This window comes from Cyrtonyx montezumae, unplaced genomic scaffold (genome assembly GCF_038088225.1).
Source record: "Cyrtonyx montezumae isolate F1298 unplaced genomic scaffold, pur_monq_1.0 scaffold_25, whole genome shotgun sequence".
NCBI classification, from domain to species: Eukaryota; Metazoa; Chordata; class Aves; order Galliformes; family Odontophoridae; genus Cyrtonyx; species Cyrtonyx montezumae.
Window position 1 is genome coordinate 16,707,071 of NW_027071992.1, and position 19,003 is coordinate 16,726,073.

The following is a 19,003-nucleotide window of genomic DNA, read 5'->3' on the forward strand; positions in this document are numbered from 1 at the left end:
TTTCTCTTTTCCCAGAGCTAGAAGTGTCATAAAGTATTTTGCATTGTAAGTACTGGGGATATTGTGTAGAGACTGTATTTGCCATGTTCTAAGATACAGAAGGTGCGTAGTGAAATCTAAGAAATGGAATAGACATTTCCACCACCTCTACTATTTTTCAAAAGAAAAAGGCAAGAAGTAAAACCAGGCATCGGGAAGGAACTGTGCCTGTGTGCAGATTTCTCCCAGCCCTTTGCAACAAAACGGATGGATGCACTTGCTTTAGATAGGTCTGCACATAGGCTTTGCATAAGAGTGTGCTCAGCAGATACCAAAATTGAGGTCGAGCCTTGCTATTAAGAGGCATCGAAAGGAAAAACACAGTGAAGTAGTGGCCTGTATTCTCTCAAATGGGCTTTAATAGAGCTTTTTGAGATGAGAAGCTAACGCTCTCTGTTTCCTAGAGATGACTAATTCTGTGTTCCACTTAAAAACAGAAGAGATGGAATTGGAAAGCTTCTAACAATATACAGGTGCAGGCATTTGTTTATTGACAAGATATTTTAAATACATTCAGTTATTCTGAGGAAAAAAAGCCATCTATTTCTTTGTTACAGCTTGTACACTTGAAGGGAACAAATACAAGTGCAGTGGTTGATGCTGGGCAATTATTTGTAACAGGGCAGTTTCCTGCTGTAGTTTTTTGAACAGGAAGTAAACATCTGTATTGGAGAGGATTGCTTTTACCTCTGATAATCGCTATGAATCTCTTTTATGAAAGCTACTTAATTCCAACAACATATTTAATGATGGTGTGCATACAAATAGACTGTATTTTTGGTGGTATTCTGTACCTCTTTTCTGCATTGATCAGCTGTAATACATTCTGAGTACTTCAGTATATCATTGAAATGAGAGATTTTACTGCATTTTAAGAAAGGATGTTTAGCTTCTAACATTTTTTTTCCTTGAAGTTTCTAGATGTAGATACGATGAGGTAGAGGTGCTAAAAGATAGCACCAAAGAGCAATGGTGCTCCAAATACCAGTGCCTGAAAATGTTGCTTCAGATAGGTAAACTTATTGAAGCAGAACAGATGAGACCCAAAAATGCAGATTCCATCAATAAGTCTGCACTTCATGTCTCGACGAAGCAGGGAACACTAATAGACCTACTCATGTTACTCTTCCCAGATATTAGCTATATCTGGGAAAACAAAACAAAACAGGGCTTACCTACTGATGAACTAGGGGGTGTTGTGCTTTAGCAGTCATAAAGGAAACATAAATTAGTCGGGCTGTGTTTTCTAACCATTCTTATTGTTTTTATTCTTACTTGAATAAAAGCACTGAGATGTTTATTTGTGAGTACCTTGTGTGTAGTGCTGGGGAACTTTTCTCCTCCCAAGAGTTCCAGTGTAGGAGGTGGTAATGTTGACAGTGCGGCTTAATTTGTTCTTTTTCTCCAAACAGTGGAAAATATTTTCCTCCTAGAAAACCACGCAAGTGTGTTTTCTGTCGCACCTCCATTTTCATCTTGGAAAGTGAGGTAAATTAATCGGGGAAAAACGTTTAACACAAGTACGGAATTTATTCAATTGAAGGTAAGTGGAAGTGATCTGTTAGTGAAAATGCAAAACGCCTTAGAGATCTTTGTATCGCTTCCTACATGGCCAGTGCTGTAGTGATCTTCAGAGGTCTGCTATCTGGGGAAAATGTTGACATGAAGAAAGTATTCAGAGTGGAAGGTGATGTAGAGATCAAGAGAAATGGAAGTCAGTGGAAATAATATCTCTAAAGAAGGACTTGTATAAGTGAGAAAATAGAAGATAAGTTGGAAACTGTCTAATGTTAAAGCTTTTAGGAACAGAAGGCATGATGGTGAGAGCTGAAGGAGGAGCCAAAAGTAATAGTTAAGGCCATAAATACATGATGATGACTGTAGCAGGATGTGGAGTGAAAGAGAAGTGGGACTTCAGAAGAATGTGTGGGAGTGGATGGTGAATTTCCACGTGAAGTTTGGGGAAGAGAAGGATTAAGTTTTTGTTAGAAATCAGAGGGCATGTATTTGTAGCGGGACAGCTCTGACATTCCATGTTGTGTTTCTCTTAATGAGACTGTTTACAAAGCCTTTTTTGGTCGTTGCTTATGTCAATAGAGGTTTCATTTGTAAGCAAAACTCTGCATCGTTAGTCTTCTGGCAGGAGCCAAACCTCACCAATAAGTCTGTTTCAGTGCTCCAGGTTGTGAAGAAGGTGGTCCTTGCTCTCTGATTCAGTATGCTGCTGAGATGCATGGCCCTATGGCTAGGTAGACTGAAACAGTAGTGAGTAAGGTGGAACTTCAGCACTCATCTTGGAGAAGTGACTAACCTCCTTGTCTCTGACTGTCCATTTCAACACCAAAACTTACATCGGAAACAAAAAATTGTCTTCAGCATAATCACAGCCTCATAGTAAAAACATATCACGTGGTTAACCTTTAGTACAATGTAACATTTAAAGAATCGTTTACATCTTTTGCTGGCAAATTACTACATAAATATTTAGATTAGGTACCAATAGGAATGTGGCATTATTTATGGATCTGTGTTTCTTTGGCATTTAAGATGCATGGTTGTTTTGCTCCTTAATAAATGCAGACATTAAAAGAACATGCACACACAAAGTGCTAATTCTAAAGCTTTGCAGCTCTGGGGAGAAAAATCTCCACATGTTTTGTTAGAACTGCTTGTTGTCTCCTGTTTCGTGACAGAGAGAAATCATTTAAAACACAGTTGCAGTTTCATTAAGCTCCTTTATTTCTGATACTTGTCACGGAGTGACATGTCTCACCTGCTAGTGCAGATCGGCAGCAGAGCAACCTGTCAGATCTGAAGATGTTTTGGTGCTGTCTGTTCCTCTCACTTCAGAGGCAGATGTGTTAAGGTACAGTTAATGCTTTAATTTTTGCCCCTAACTTGCTTCAGTTCTCTCTCATCTTAATCCTTGGAAGGACAAGAGAGAGAATACATGAAATGTCTCACTGGGGAAAACTATGAAAACAGTCAAAACAATCCCCAAACAAACAAACAAAACAAAACAAATCCACAACAAACATGGGTAAACACAGATCCTTGGTTTAGCTAGAGATTAGACTATGAAGTGAGCCTGGCCACAACTATTCATTGCTATTGCAGGACACATTAGTTCAGAAAATAGTCCTGAAACAACAACATTACAAGCTGTAGTGGAAAGTGCTTTAAGATCTGATGCATGTGAGTTCTCTTACCTGCACTCACAGACTTCAGCAAGGTTTCCAAAATCACATAAGTGTTCTGCAGCTCAGTTTTTCCTTTAAGAAATATCCTCTCTTTTAGGCTGACAATGCAGGATGATGCCTAACAGCCTTCTCCATTGATACCTGTAAGGTTTTCAAGTACTGCAGGGATGGATCTTCCTAACTGTTAACATCAGACAACATTTCCATTAGAGATGTAAAAAGCAAAGAGTGTTTCCTTGATCTATTGAAATTTAGGAAAGGTACTGAGCAGCTCTGCTGCAATCCTGGCTTCCAAATTAACTCTGCACTTTTGAAGTTAATTCTTTGGGAGCAATCACTCCTCTGTGGTCTAACCAATGCTTATCAATGAGAACACTTTGTTTGCTGAAAGCTTTTGTTTGTGCCTGGGATATGGCAGAAATATCACCTGAGACCTGCAGGGTCTTGTATTCCAGTTTACTGATGCAGAACACTTTCTTGTCTTATATTTTGAACTTCTGTGAGGAAAGTAAGTAGTTCTCTGGATTTATTATTTTATTTATTAGTACTCTTCTTGAAAGCCAGAGACTGTGCCTAGGGCCCTTGCAAGGCGGTCTTGTACACAAATTTTCCTTTCCTAGTTGTTGATGAGAAACAGATGTTGCAATATGCCTTGGTATGCAGGTTACCTTGATGACCTGTTGATCTGGAAAATACCCATGATTTATCAGATATTTATAATCCCTTAATGTTTAAAATCATTTAATGTTTCTTGAGCATTTTTTTCCATTTCCTTATAGTGTCTTTGGTTTGATGGCTCAGAAATTTGTGACAATCATGGGAATATATTTTATAAGAAAGCCTTTTCAGTAACTGACTTGACTGAGCTCTTCCAAGCATCTATGGTGAGTCCTGCATTATCTGCAGATGCACTGGATCACAGATTTCCCATTTTTATTTTTATAGAGTGTGGCCGTATGCATGGAAGCATCTGACTGTGATTCTGTCTGTATTCCAATAATAGAAGAATTTGCCAAAGAGCTATTTGCTTACTCAAATATTAATCCAGTGGGAGAAGGATATCTGAAAGTATCATTTCCTTGCTGCCAGTAGCTGTCTTTGTGCAAACTCTTTTCAGCTATTTTTAATTCCAATGAATGCTTCTTATTTTTTGGTGTTCTTAAATTCTGGAGCAAAGGACTTCCAGCACTGATGTCCTAAAGGCTAACACTTACTAATGTTCTTTTAAGAAGAATGTGGGAAGAAAAATAGCCCTACCTATGGAGAAGTGGTTCTCCCTTTTCCCCACCAATACATTAGACTTCCTTGGCTGATACTCATCCAGCTGCGTATCTTGGCATGTTCCACATAAGAAACTGGGAACACCTCCAGAATGCCAGCTATTATCCTGTGGTAATAAGTGTAAGGATATAAGGATGAGAAGTTTATGTTTTTGTTTTTTTTTCCCAGGGGATTGTACTTGTAGAGCTTCAGGATGCTTGTTTTTACCTGAAAGCAAATAAACTTCCAAAAAAGTGTGAAGAGAATGTGGATGGGTCACTGTCACTCTGTGCATAGGTTCTCCTGGAAAGACCCTTTTTTCCAATAGAAAACTAATCAGCATCTTAGTTCTCCAAGAACGGGAGAAAATCACAAGCGTTGTACTTGGGGCTCCTGGAAGTTGTCTTCGCTTCCCAGTGGAATCATTCCAGGTCATTTATTTTATTCCTCTCAAATAAATATTAATCATTTGATTTGAAAGTCTTTTTGTTTCCCAATGTGTATAAACCTGCCATTCAGAAATGGAGTCAGAATATATCACTCTATTCAATAGCACCAAATGTTCTTTTTTGTTACGAATTTATGTAGGGATGTTGATGTAAACATTCAGAGCCCCCCATGGAGAATAGTTTCACAGTACAGGTGAACTTTGTAGAAAATCACCTCCTTTTGTTTGTCTGGAACCTGGTGGGCAGGAGTACAGAACACTGTTGACATCTGAACCCATTTGTTCTGTTTCTGGTCAAATGTATATAGTTTGTCCTGAAATGCTTCCAGTGTAAGCAGAGCGTTTGTATCTTAATGAGCCCTTGTATTTATATGGCACAAAACAAGTCTCCCTTTTGTGTGGGAATAAGGACCAAGCTGATACTTTTAGCTGTGTGGGAATGTAAAAATGTCTATTTTTTCCTTATCTCACCCACCCCCCATAGTGCTAAGGTACATGTACTGCTCTGTCATGGCGTGTTTTGCAGTGTAAATATTTCTGTGTGTTTAACCTGGGACAGTGGTGTGCTGTTTGCATGGCATAGCTTCCTTCTCTATTCCAGTGATCCAGATAGGAAGAAACGTGAATGCTTGTTAATCTGAGGAGCTGTGGTTCACTTCCTAAATCTTGAATTGTAACGAGGAAAGAATGTCATCCATTACACAGGGAAGGTGGAAGTTTCTTGTCTTACTGTGTTTAGTTGCGTTGCCTTTTGGTCTGGGTATGAGAGAACCTAAGCCAAGAAATGAAATCCAGACTCTAGGCAAAACAAATTACTTTTAATTTATTTCAGTTTATACAGCCCTGTTCAGTTTACCTGGTCATGTCCTCTGTTTTGAGCTGTGAGGCTTATTTTGGAACACTGTTATTGGAAAAAGAGACAGCCACCAGGAAAAGCAGCAGAACACACCCTGTTTCAGACAATATTATTTGAGACCTTAGCGCTGTAAATGATGTAGAAATGTGCATGTATTAATGAGGGGTATAATAGGTTTCAGTGAAAGTGGGAGATAAGATGTGTTAATCTTGTATATTAAATAGTCCTACAACAATGAACCTTATAATGAGGCTGTTACTAAATCTTTTCTTCACTGGCTTCTGTTCAGTGAGACCAGTGTTCTTCAGTTTGGTGTGTTTAAGGGCAGTTTTTATGGGAAAGAACTAACTTTGAAGCCTTTGATGTCATTCTGGAACACTTCTATGTGTAGAGATGTGTACAGCATATGTTATGCAGAAGAAAATCTTTGCAACACTCTTACATGGAACTATCTCCTTTTTATTTATTTATTTTTGTTTGCAGACCCCTTCTTGAAAATTACCATTAATGCTTGTATGAAATTTGATTTGACCTCAGCTGCCTTTTAGGAAAAGGAGCGCTTGCGTTTCTTTCACCAGCAGTGCTGCAAACAGATTGCATTCTAACAGGGTTAGAAAGACTGTCAAAATAGCAATAGTTCTGAAAGAAAGAAATTAAATTATCTAGAATGATCTGTGGTTTTTACATTCTTACTGTTCTAGTTACAACACTGAAGGCAGTTCCATAAGGACAAGGTTTCTGGACTTGCTGGTATTTTTTGTATTTCTGTCCATCAGTTTCTGTAGATTTTAATCTCACCTCTTGTACCATTTGCAGTAGTCAGATATGCTTCTGTCTGAGTATGTTCTGGCTTAAAAAGAGGGGAAGGGGTGGGGGAAAGCAAGTTGAAATATCCACGTGTTGTGATTTAACCCAGCAGGCAGCTCAGCACCACACAATTGTTTGCTTGCTTCCCAGTGGGATAGGGGAGAGAACTGAGAAAAACAAAGTAGAACTCATTGGTTGAGGTAAAGCTATTTGGGAAAAGGAAAGCTATTTACAGGGAAAAGGAAAAGGATAATAATTACGACATATTTATTATGCATGTATGTAACAAATGATGCAAAAGAAATTGCTTACCACCCCCAACCAGTGCCCAGCCCTCAGATAACAGGAGAGAGCAAGGTGGATCCCATCCCTCTCAGAAGTGCTTTGGCATGATGTCATATGTGGGGAATATCCCTGTGGGCCAGTGGAAGTCAGCTGTCCTAATTCTGCACCCTGCCAGCTCCTCGGGCCCTTTGCTGAGAATGGCTCTGTGCAGCATGGCTTAGCAGCGAGTGTAAGCATCTGCATGTTACCAGGATTGCTTTTTCTCCCGGAACCAAAACACTGTCATTCCAGGCACTCAGAAGAGAACAATTCCTGCTGAAACTAAGACGCCAAGCTTGATGCAGGCTGTGTAAGATACAGAGAGGCAGCCATGTGGGATAGAAGCAAACAAAATAATTCTCTGTCGTTGCCAGGTTTCCTTCCAGTGAGGAAGGAAAGTCCAAGGAATCTCTTGAAAGTGGTGGGATCTGCCTACTTTGCTGAAGCAGAGTCTGCTTTTCTCTGTCAGCATTATTCCCATTTGAGAGTTGCAAGAAAAAGGTTCAGCGAGAGACATCAACTATATAAAATTAAGAATGCTGATTGATTCTTTCCTGCAAAGGAGCAACAGGACAGACACCACTGTGTATTCTCAGGTGATCCTCATTCCGATAGGAGCTGAGACCAAACATGATTAGCTCCATTATAAAAAGAGTTGATGCTTTGTGGTCTTATGCCCTCGTTCTGTTTTTGATATACTGTGCATGTTCTTTATTTGAGATAGAGGTGCTGTAGCTGTGCCTTCACTAAGTTCAGGTCTTACATTCAATTCTCTTTTGCCTTTTCATCCCCTTTTCTCCACACATCTGACTCCAGCTCACATTTATCCCGTTAAATAACTCCTGTTACTGTGTCTAAACATAACAGGTTGAGAATCCTTTCTCACATACCTCAATTCACACGTAGGCTAAAAGCACCTTATCTCTCCTCGGGCCTCTGCCAGGAGCTCCACTGTCAAATTAGAGTAAAGAACATGGCTGCTCTAATATCAAGGAGTATTGATATGACAAACGGCTTTGTGTAAACAGTAGCAGTGGCTACTGGAGATTTGTAATTCTCACAAAGGCCTGCCACTGAAACAGCAAGTCTTTCCAGTGATAGGTACTTTATGTAAAGCTGCGACCGTGTGGATGGAGGAGTGTAATTTGAGGAGGATTGCACGGCGGATTTTCGTGTTTCAAAGCGAAGTGTTAGATCCCTCTATGTAAGAAAATTCACCTCCAAATTTGACAAGCTCTCTGTGCAAGTTTGGTCCCACAGGCTGCGCTCTCCGAGATGGCCGCTAGGTGGAGCGACAGGTCCAGTTTTGCTCTCTCAGGGGCTGACCAGTGCTTTTGTCGGCTTTGCAGATGCACATATGGTAGAATATTATCATTTTATGGTTACAATTATGAGCAATTTGATAGAAAATGAAAGCTAAATTATGCAGTGTTCCTTTTATTTGTTTAATTTTGTGCTCTAAATATGTAAGAGGAAAAAATAGCTCTGTTTTTGTGTGGATAGTGATAGGTGCAATACCTGCTTATTTGGCTTCATATTCTGAAACTGTGCAGGTTGAGATTATTTTCTGTTGTACATGATAAAATGTGTGGTGCTGTTCTCTGGTGCTGGGGCTGTTTTGCACAGAAACTGCGTAGGGCTGAATCTCCAGGCTCCTTTTTGCCACAGAAAAGGACCATATATTTACTAGCTGATACACAAATGTGTAAGTAACAAGTTCCTTAACAGTTTCTACTGGAAGAGGCTGGGTAGCTGTGCCATCTAAGCAATTGCCAAGAGAAATCTTTGAATTCAGAAAGTTGCTATTGACATTGGCAAAGCTCCCCTAAAAGGAGCAGCTGTGTTAGAACAAACTCAAACTTACCAGAGAGGAAAATCTCCTGCCATCACAGTTCTGAAGCCACACTAATTTTTTTTTAATGACTTGTGCCAGGGCCAGTACCTGCTTACAATGATCTGCAGGGTCTGTATGTTGCACACTTAGGTTCTTAATTGTTCTGTCATCAGATTCTTTGTGTTAGTGGTTATGAAAACACATTTTTGCTGGCGTGAGTAGTAGTAGCCTAACTTATCTTGTGTGTGTGTTTTATTCTTCCTTCCTTTTCATTAGAAAAAGTCATTAACACAGCTGGGCTTTAGAATAAACCTTTATTTCCCTTTTTCTTTGCTTGTAAGTATCCTTTTGTTTGTATTAATGAAGATAAGACTGAAGATGAGTTTTCCACTTGAAATGGAAAGTGCAAGCCCCGAGATGGTATTTGCATTTATTGATCGAGGCACATCTGCTGGCACATGATGGCGTGTGATGTTTTTGTCCTTACCCACCTCTGAACCAGAGAACATGGCAGATAAGCTGCCCAGTATGATTGGCATATCCTGTGGAAAGGATTTATTATGCACAGGATCAAATCCTGTACCCTAAAGTGCTTTTGCATTTTTGAAGAATGACAAAGATTTCTCTGAGTTCATATGTGATGTTGGGAATTAGTTTTCATTTAAATGCTTTCCTTCCTCTCTTTAAGTCCTACTTGTTATCTTTTTGTTTGGCCAGGTTTAGATACAGCATGTGCATGCTGTTGTATCTCAGTGTTTTTCAGTATGTTTAAAGCAAACTTTGGAACTGCATCATCTGGGTGGATTTAACCTGGGTAGGAATTTTTCTGATTGCTTTATTTTAGGATCAGTTTTATCAGTTGCCCTACAGGTGGTATGGGTGGAAACAGATATCTCTTTTTTCCAAAAACAACTTGTTCAGCTTTACAGGAAACTGTCTTTTATTTCTGTTCCCACCCGATGTCATTAAGTCCAGAGAATAGATTTGAATTTGGTTTTGTACGTATCTTTCAGGCCTGATAGGTCTGAAGGACAGCCCTGGCTTTGTCCCTAACTTTGTTCTGAACTCTGTGGCTTTCCTTAAGGTAGGTAACCATAACTTAACTGATTTGTATGCACCATATGCAGTCTTGGCTCACTTCAAAGTGTAATCAAGTCATGAACTAATTACAATACCATATTCCCAAAGAATGTAAATTTAATTTCCCTTCAAACAGAATGGAAATGTATTAAGCAATTTCTTGATATGAGAGCTGTGGTATTCACCAACATAATGCTGATGCTTCAAACAAAAGTGAAGTTCTTAACTTTTGTGGACCGTACGACCTTTCTCTCTGTGCATCTTCCATTTGTATTCTTGCATCTGGAGTTAATTTACTGACTGGATAACAACATTAAAATATTCAAGTGGAAATTAAAACGTAACTGTTGGGCTTCAGATTGGAGATCACTCTATCTTATTGTATGTGATTTGCTTCTTTAAAGTGTTTTCAAAAATGTGCTTCCTGAGGATTTTGAATCAGGAGGAGATTGTGTTTTGAATTGAAGGCTTGTAATGCTCAGACCTGCACCAGATGATTTCTTTAATACATTGAAAAGTGGCTGTGCAGAAAGTTCCCTACAGGTTCTTAGCATCGCTGTGCCAAACAGTCCACATAAACTCAGTTATATAAGAACGAGTGAAGTGAAGTTGTTCATAAAACATTTTATTACCTTCAGTCTTTGCAGCATCTTCAGAGTTTAGATAATAAACCTTCATAGAAGTTACTAGTCTTTACCCTTTCACAGAACAATGATTCACATAGGTTCAAGGCACTTATTTTATTTCTCTTAATTTTAAAGGCTGAGGAAATGTGTTGGTGTTGACTTTCATCTGTGCCTGGATGGTTTAGTTCCTGAAATGCAATCCTGTTGTTACGTTTGTGAGACAAGATTGTCAAAATGCAGGACTGTATGTGCACTGAACACAAATCGTATATTAAAATTAAATGTGGGTCAGCTTGCAATAAAGTATGCAATTATGTAATGCTGAAGGAAAGAGCTCAGAATATATCTTAGTTTATATTTTAAAGTGTCCCTTTTAGATGTTAATTCATTAATATCAGCAGTTTATTTTTATTCATATGACTTTTCATATGTAAGTAGTTGAAGCGGCATTATTTTAATCCTTTCTTTGGTTAGGAAGAAGAGAGAGCCTGCAGGTGGAAATCAGAATGACATACATATTGCTTCTTTCCCAAAAGGCATGGTATATCTCTCCATTGATATACAAAATATTAAGGTAGAAAATAAACCTCATTGCCTCACATCAAAATACTGAAAAGATATATGCTTGAATGATGCATGGAAAAACGTGGGTTCACTTCAGACTGAGCACACTTAGAGCGGAGTTTGCCATGAGGCTTTTGTGGCCCTTTGGGGTTCTGCAGACTCTGCAAACTCTACTCCCTTGTACTATAAGCATTTAAATGAAGCATGAGTCTTACTTGTCTAAGGCATTTTCTAAGGCATTTTCAGGTTATTGGGTAACTATTGCAATGCCACAGTACTGAAGGTGCTGAAATTATAGATGTAGAGGTGTGTCTATCCGATAGATATGAGCTTGCTTTGACATTGTTCATGTTGTCGGGTATAGTCCAGCTGCACTCTGGAAATGGTATAGTGCCATTTTCCCAACCAAACTTAGAACATCAAAGCAAGTTAAATTCAGTTAAGCATGATGTGATGGATGCTTTGTTGTTGTGGTTGCACGGTTTCTTGTGGCTTATGTACACCTAGTTGGAGTGCAAATGGACAAACCCATATCTTCCTGCAGCTATCTGAGTAGAATTTTCTCTGGGGTCTTTCAGTGCCCAGCCTAGCTTCAGCAGCCTTGTGTAAGTGATACTTTGCAGCCTCTTGTCAGTCTGTTTTTTTTCACAGCCTTTGTCTTCAAGGGACTACCTGAGGCAGTGTAGAAAGTTTGGACTTTGCTGAAGCTGCTAATATGATAACTAGTCAGCTTTCTAGATGCATGTCCTTAAGCAGGTATTAAAAATACAACCCTGTTTTGTGGCATCTGGATTGTGATTGCAGATGTCAAAAATCTTTCTTTATCATGTGCTGAAATTATATCCCTGAAGGTTCCTTGTATCTATACTGCAAAGTGGAAGTTGTTGCTGATTTACTTAAATTTAAACTTGTGCCTGGTTTGACTTTCTCCTTCCTCTCCTTGCCTTACTCATCTTTGCATATCTCTGTAATAGCTCTTAGACTGTCAAGAATATAGGGGCTGGAGGATCATGTTGCTGAAGATGGAGATGTAGTTGCTGATTTCTCCTCTATATGAGGATCAGAAGGGGAGAAGGCTCTAAGTCAGAGCTACAGTCAGGAGCTGTTGGAATCTGTGATTCCTTGGTATCTTGTTTGGAGCTTGGGAAGTCTCTTAAGACACATCTGCATGGGTTGCTGCAGACAAACTTGCACTCAGAGCTAACCAGCTGTAAGATGGATCTGGGCTGTTAGCGCTGAGATTTACCCTACAACTACAAGACTTCTGTGCTGGAGCTGGCGTGTGTAGGGCTGCTAGTCTGCACCTGTGTGTGCAGACGTGCCCAAAGGCTCCCTGTGCCACAGTTTCTCCAGGTATAAAATGTGAGTGCTGGAGCTCATGCCTTTCCCAGAAATGCTTGTGACAAATAGTTGAGGAGTAAGTCACTAGGTGAGGAGTACTCTGAAAGTACAGCAGGGCCTTTGCTACTAGTTTCATGGCCTGAAAATGTCTTTACTAGTAGTGCTCTACTCTTATGATAATATCTTGTAGAAAAACTTTTTCCTGCCTTAAGTTCCCTTGATTGGAATCTGCTTAAATGAGTTTGTTCCCTTAAAATAAAATGTGGTAAAACCAACTGCTTCTTACATGGCATAGGCTTGTAAGAATCAAAAATCAAAATATCAAAAGAAAAAACCCCTCTATTTTTAATTTTTTTTCCTAGAAAAGGTGATTTGGGAAAGGCAGAACTTCAGCAAACAGCACACCCTTGCAGAGTGACCTGGTGTTGCTACTTTTCAAAACCTCACTCTTAGATGAACAAGCCACTGGGTGTCCGAGCTGCTGGATGGTGGAATTTGCCAACAGAAAGAGATGGAGGTTGATCTGGAGCCTTCTGGGAAGTTTCTGGATGCTTTAAAAAAGAAAAACTACTTCAGCTTTTAAGCTGGTCTTTACTGATAGTTAAAGAGGCAGTGGAAACACTGTAATGGGGATGCTACAGAAGGGTGGTGTGTGCTAGAGACTAACGTTTCTCTGCTGCTTTTGATTTTTTCTAAGTTCTGGGAAGCAGAGATCTGTAGCTGTCTATCAACTTGTGAGCAAGGCAAATGTGCACAATGCAAACAGGGTGAATGTGGTTGGTACGGTTTTAGCAGACACAAAAGCCTGAGGCTTAGCAGAGGAGGAGCAGGACCAAGACATTGCAAGGTGGAGGGACTCCACCAGACGAGTGACCGCCTCTTCCAGGCAAATGTTTCCCCTGCTTCTTTTGTGCTAGTGCTTGTGCTTAACTGACCCTTGGATGCACTCGTTCGGTTCACTAAGCCCCGGGGATTAGTGAGGGGTTTGGGAGAGCTCCAAAGCTGGTGCAGATGGAGGGGGTGAGGCTCCTGGAGCAAATTGAAGTGTGCCTTTGGCAACAACTGAGCGCTAGTTTGGCTGTGCGTTCTCCTGAAGCCTCACCCGTAAGAAGCTCTTTGTTCCCTGCCCAATGTTTCTCTCCCTGGAAATCTGCAAGCATGCCACCGCTGCGTGCTGGCGGTCCCTCTTCTCAAAGCCAGCCCTGTCTCCACTGAGGTTATTATCTCTTAAGAGCCATAAATGAACTCTTAATTCTATGACTTACGTTCAGTGGTGAAATTAACTAATTTATTCTATAAAATATGTAGTACTTGCCGTGCGACATGTAAATGTGTCTGTTGAAATCTTAACCTTTGCATTTATGAAACAGTATTTTTTTTGTTCCCTCCCCCCTCCCATGAGCAACCTTAATACTTTATTAACAAACTGCGTGAAACGTATTACTGGGATATGTTCTGATGCGTATTTCTTGGATATAAAACTACAATTTAGTGAAATGCCAAGTACCACTTCTCCCAGGTAACTAACATCTTGTAAATCCAATATTTGTGCTCCTGAAAGCCTAAAGAAATATCTGACGTGAGCGTTTAGGCACACACTGTTTTCTGTGGAATGCAAATCTGTACTACTTGTTGTCCTATTGTTTTTTTTTCTCACCCATATATCATTTTCTATTTATTTGTTTCTTTCATAAAGCAAATTGTGAAAATATTTATCATTACTTCTGCATTTATCTAGGGATTGCATTCCAATTGTACGTGTGCCCCCACTAAATCTGAAGGACGTGAATATTTTTGTTTATTGCCTAGCTAATTTGTAGGGGGGAGGGGGTGAGGGGAAAATAAGAAAGATATAATCTTGCTGCTTTTAGCAAAAATTCAATAGAATAGAAGAGTAAGATCTAATGTTAAAGCTTTTCTTTTTATTTTCTTCTTTTTTTTTTAAGGAAAGTATTCAGTAGTAAATGTACCAGCACATTATGGAGAATTATCTTAGTTAGAGCTATTATACATGTGCCTGCAACAACAACAACAACAAAAAACCCTTCTTTTTTTTCTCTATTTGAAGCTTGATGTTTACTTACTTTATGAGCAAAGCAAGGCTTTGGACTCTGGTGGCTGTAACAACATGTTTTTAGTGCAGAGTCATTGTCTGACTGAACAAGATTTTAATCTGCCAGTACAGGAAGTTTTAACCACAGTTGCATTCCTGACCGAGTCTGTGAAAATTTTTGGGAGTATCTTCGCTGCCATTCAAGCTCATGCTGACTTGCTGCTCTTCTCACTTTTGATCACATAACTTGCTCTTGGATGATTAGGATTTGCTTGCATGCTTTCCTTATGTTAATTTTTCATGTCATGTTTTTAAGCAGTGTTTTAAATAAATTTGGCAGCTGTAAGTAAAAGGTGGCAGCATCACGTGCACTGCGAGTGCTCTGCGGTCCATAAAACACGGTTTGGGCATCTCTTTTATGGTATGTTTATGCCATGTATGTGAGGGCAATCTCACCTGGCTTTCAAGCAGGGCTGGTGGGAACATTATGGCAAGAGTGTGAGAGGTGCACCACCATCACTTGTGTCCCCCAGGGCCATCAGGGGACTTGACTTGTTGGTGTGCCAGCAGTGCATCGCTGGAGGGAGAAGAGGGTAGAATCCGTTTGGTGGGGAAGGGGCTGCTGGAAGCAAAGTGAATTAAGAGGGCTGTAAAAAACTGATAAAGATACGACTGTCTGTTTTTATATTCTGCCACATAACATGGGTTTAAATGAATTTCTCTATAATTTGTCTTCAAATACCGACATTTAACTCTTAGGCTGTATAAATGAACTGGCTTTTTCTAGAGTAAAATTCATGCCCTGCGTCCAGGCTAATATGTTCACCTACTATAAACATTACTGCCTATGGTTACAACCGGAATAAAAAATTCCTTTTATATACATCATAGCTGGCAGAGACTCCTGAGACCACCACAAATCACTTCAGCCTTTTGGTGCTCTTTGACGAAATGAACTGAAATGTAAAACAGCCCAAGCTTCAGGCAGGCTGACTCTGGAAAGCAATTAGCTTGTTTAGACCGTTGTTTGTATCCTCTTCTATTTCCAGATGCTGAACAAATGGGGACTAGGAACTCTCCTGACTGATCTTAACACTGGGCTTTAAAACCCAACCATTCCTTCCTTCCGAATAGGTTTTGCTTATTCTCTGTGTAGCCTTTCACTTAAAACAAAGCAAAACAAGCAAGCAGAAAATCCTGGCAAGTGTCCCCTTCCCCCAAAAGAAGATGAAGGAAAAAAAAAAAAAAGAAAAAAAAATCCAAGCAGGGTCATAACAGGGAATAACAAAGCAGTGAGTTATTTATGCAGCCATGATTGGCAAAAATGATTGCAACATGAATTTGCCCAGAAGCAATGATTAGATCATAAAAATGTTAAGGAAATCTGTAACTCAACACCATTTTATAGATTGAAGAAGTTTTTGTTCCCTACCTTAATTGCAGTGACTTGTTATTAAAGTATTTATTCAGAGTAATCTCTTTGGACAGCGAGCCCTTATCCCATCTGCATGCATAATTAAAAGTGAGGGGGGAGAAGAGGGAGCATAAATGGTTTACCATGGTACATGAGCAAGGGAGGGAATTACACAATGACAGGTGAAGAGCAGATTTATCTCCTGTTGGAATTTCAATGCTGCAAGCAAGACAGGACACTGTTGCTTGCTAATATCCCTGCTAACACCATAGTTGCTGCTTCTCCAGATTACTGTCCAAAAATCATTGCTGGTCTCTAAAAGGCCTGTAGCGCTGCATCTGCGGCTGCGGGTTTTTGAGCTGCTGGTGCTCAAGCAAAGAGATTGGATTTGGGTTTGTGGGCTTGTGAATCCATGTCTCTGCTTAAAAATGGACTATTTACTTACTTGGCTGGCTATTTATTTATTTATAAATAAACACTGGTAGTGTCTGGCTTTGCTGAATACAAATCAGAGGGCTGTAATTGTTCCAGCTGAAACAATGTCATCACCTGCCTCCTGCTGTCCCTTTTCCAATGATAAAAGAATTTGGTACAATACTTCTTTTTCCATTCTGAATAGAAAGAACGTTGTACTTGAACATTCATCTCTAGACAGATTTATCATCATTAGGCAGTACTCAAACACACAGTATCTGTTTTTAAATTGAACTGTTATGGATCTAAATCGGATTTACACAGGGTAAGCTGTTATATGTTTGTGTCTAACTATTCATGAAAGAGTATTTTTTCCTTAACTTCTGGTGTCTCACCTATGCAGCAGCAGTACAGAGAATGCCAAGAACTTTTGAGCCTTTATCAGAAGTACCTAGCTGAGCAGCAGGAGCAACTGTCGCTCTCCCTCTCTCAGCTCAGTGCTGCCAAGGAAAAGGAGCAGAAGGTAAGATTGTTTTTTTCCCCATCTTGCTTTTTAATGACATTTCCAAAACTTTTTTTCTCTTTTCCTAGAACTAAAACTGAATTGTGTTGTACTGTACAACATTGATAACTATTCTGTGATTGGTGTCCCATGGCCTTCTCTTAATATGTGGATTGAAGGAAGACAAAAAAGGAGGCAAGTTTCAGATCAATGAAATGGGTGAAGTTAATTGACCATGCTGTAATGCAGTAGAAACCATTGGAACGCATGCTTTTGCTGGGGAAAAAGATGCTCCTCTGTTTTCTTCCCTTGTTTTCTTAAGCAGTGAAATAATTGCATTCCCTATAGATACAGCCTTTTAAATTTTCACTGTAGCTTTTGATGACTGAAAAGGAGATTACAGATGATGTGTTTGGTCAATAAGAGCTTTCTCAAGCCTGTAAGGCAGCCCATCTGATTTGAGCTGTTTATAGAAGACCCATAATTATATATGCCGTTTAAAACCAGAAAACATTGACTAGAGATACGTGTTAAATTAAGTGGTAAAATGGTTCTCAGATGTATATGCACAAAGACTTGAAAACATGGTTGCCTGAGATTTTTTTTTTTTCTGATAACTAGGTACTTGATTTGTATCCCTGCTGGTAGCAGATGGTGCCCTGGAAATTAAAGCAATTTATGCAAGTGCTCTACCTGATGCTTTTACTCACTATTGTCTTTCAGTGGTTTCCATCAGTACATCTCCACTCAGAGTCCATCCTACTGAAAAAAGGCAGTGCCTGTTTATAAATTGTACACTTGATCTTTTTTTTTGCTGATGAGTGTTACACACTCCTAATATGGCTGGAGGTGGAGTCCCCAGTGCAGTGTCCAGAAGGTGGCCTGACCCATCTTCTCAGTGATACCTACTGACAGAATTGCAGATCCTACTGCTCAGAAGGCTGTGAAGGGAGAACTACATTTTTAATTATGTTGAGGAGGTAGCACTACTGACTTCACTGGCAGGAGGAATTGTTTTACACATTTTTAAAAAAATATGCTGCTGTTTGTCAGACTTCTGCATTTTACAAGCATTTTGTTTCCATTCTTTTGTATGTTTATCTTCTATCTATTTTGTGATGTTTTTGAGCTCAAAATAAGGGCCTTTATTTTGTCTGAGAGTGAGTGATGCCTGTGTTCCACCCTGTGACACACAACTCTCTGGGTTTCCTGCTGGAGAACTGCCCAGAGGAACTCATGCAGTTCCACAGAACCTTGGCAGCTGATTTTGGGGTGATACCGTTACTTCTCTGGGATTGAGTTCTGCTAGAAATCTTTCACCTTTAGCCTTCCAACTTCAAATATGTGTGTCTTGTAGTAGGTTAGCATGCTGCTGTACAGTCTACTCCCACCTACAGTACTGATACTTAGATGTAGACAGGAGGAAGCCTTCAGCCTATTAACTATTGTATCAGCATCTGGAGTATAGCAATCCATGTTCATATCTTGTTTTTATGCCTTCCTAAGCACTGTCAGTGTATACACAGACTTCTCTGAGCTCGTTTTCTGACTTCATGTGCAAGTTCTGTCAAGCTAATCTTTAATCCCATTATTTCTCTCTACTTACAGATACTTTTGTCCACAAATGCAAATTCAGATATTCTATCTAGGTTTGTCGTTACCTAGTCTACAGCTTCAGGCTAACTGGTCTGAAATCACCCTAGCCTTCTTGCTCTGCGCAAAGCTTTGCAGGCAAAGATGAAAATTGTCAAAGCAAGCTTTAAACAGTCTGTCTGAAGGCTTGCAAAATCTTTCTAATGTTTCTAGCTTCAAATTTCTCACCTGTGCAATCCTGGTGGACATGGAGTTTATTTCTTCAGTATAGTTTGCTTTATTATTTGTTATGCTCTTCTTTTTTTCTTTCTTTTCTAAACAGACACCTCGTGCTATGTTTCTCTTTGCAGCTCAAACTGTGGAGAGATTCACAGTCCTGCTTCATGGCTTCAGTTCTTTCCTTAGCATGCTCCTTTACATCAAAAAGCTATCAAAACCAAACTCTAATAGGCTGGTGATTGGATGACTGGGCTATTTGCGCACATTTTTTTGGTTTTGTCTTTTGTCGATTGCCTTAACTGAACTGTGAAGTCATAGGATCATTGTTGGCCCCTCTCTCTTCTGTTTGAGTGTTGTCAACAGTAGTTTAGACAAGCATTTGTGTCCTGCCTCATAGGGGAATGTCACAGGAACACAGCGTGGATTTTA

At 39.7% G+C, this 19,003-nt stretch overlaps 1 protein-coding gene across 3 annotated transcripts in view; it reads left to right on the forward strand.

Moving 5' to 3' along the window:
- KIAA1328 (KIAA1328 ortholog) overlaps positions 1 to 19,003 on the forward strand; it is a 180,494-nt gene that overhangs the window by 56,568 nt on the left and 104,923 nt on the right. For all 3 annotated transcript variants that reach the window (XM_065740107.1, XM_065740106.1, XM_065740108.1), the window contains exon 5: positions 16,656 to 16,783. In XM_065740107.1, coding sequence (XP_065596179.1) covers positions 16,656 to 16,783 — 128 coding nt within the window. The remainder of the gene's footprint in view (positions 1 to 16,655; positions 16,784 to 19,003) is intronic.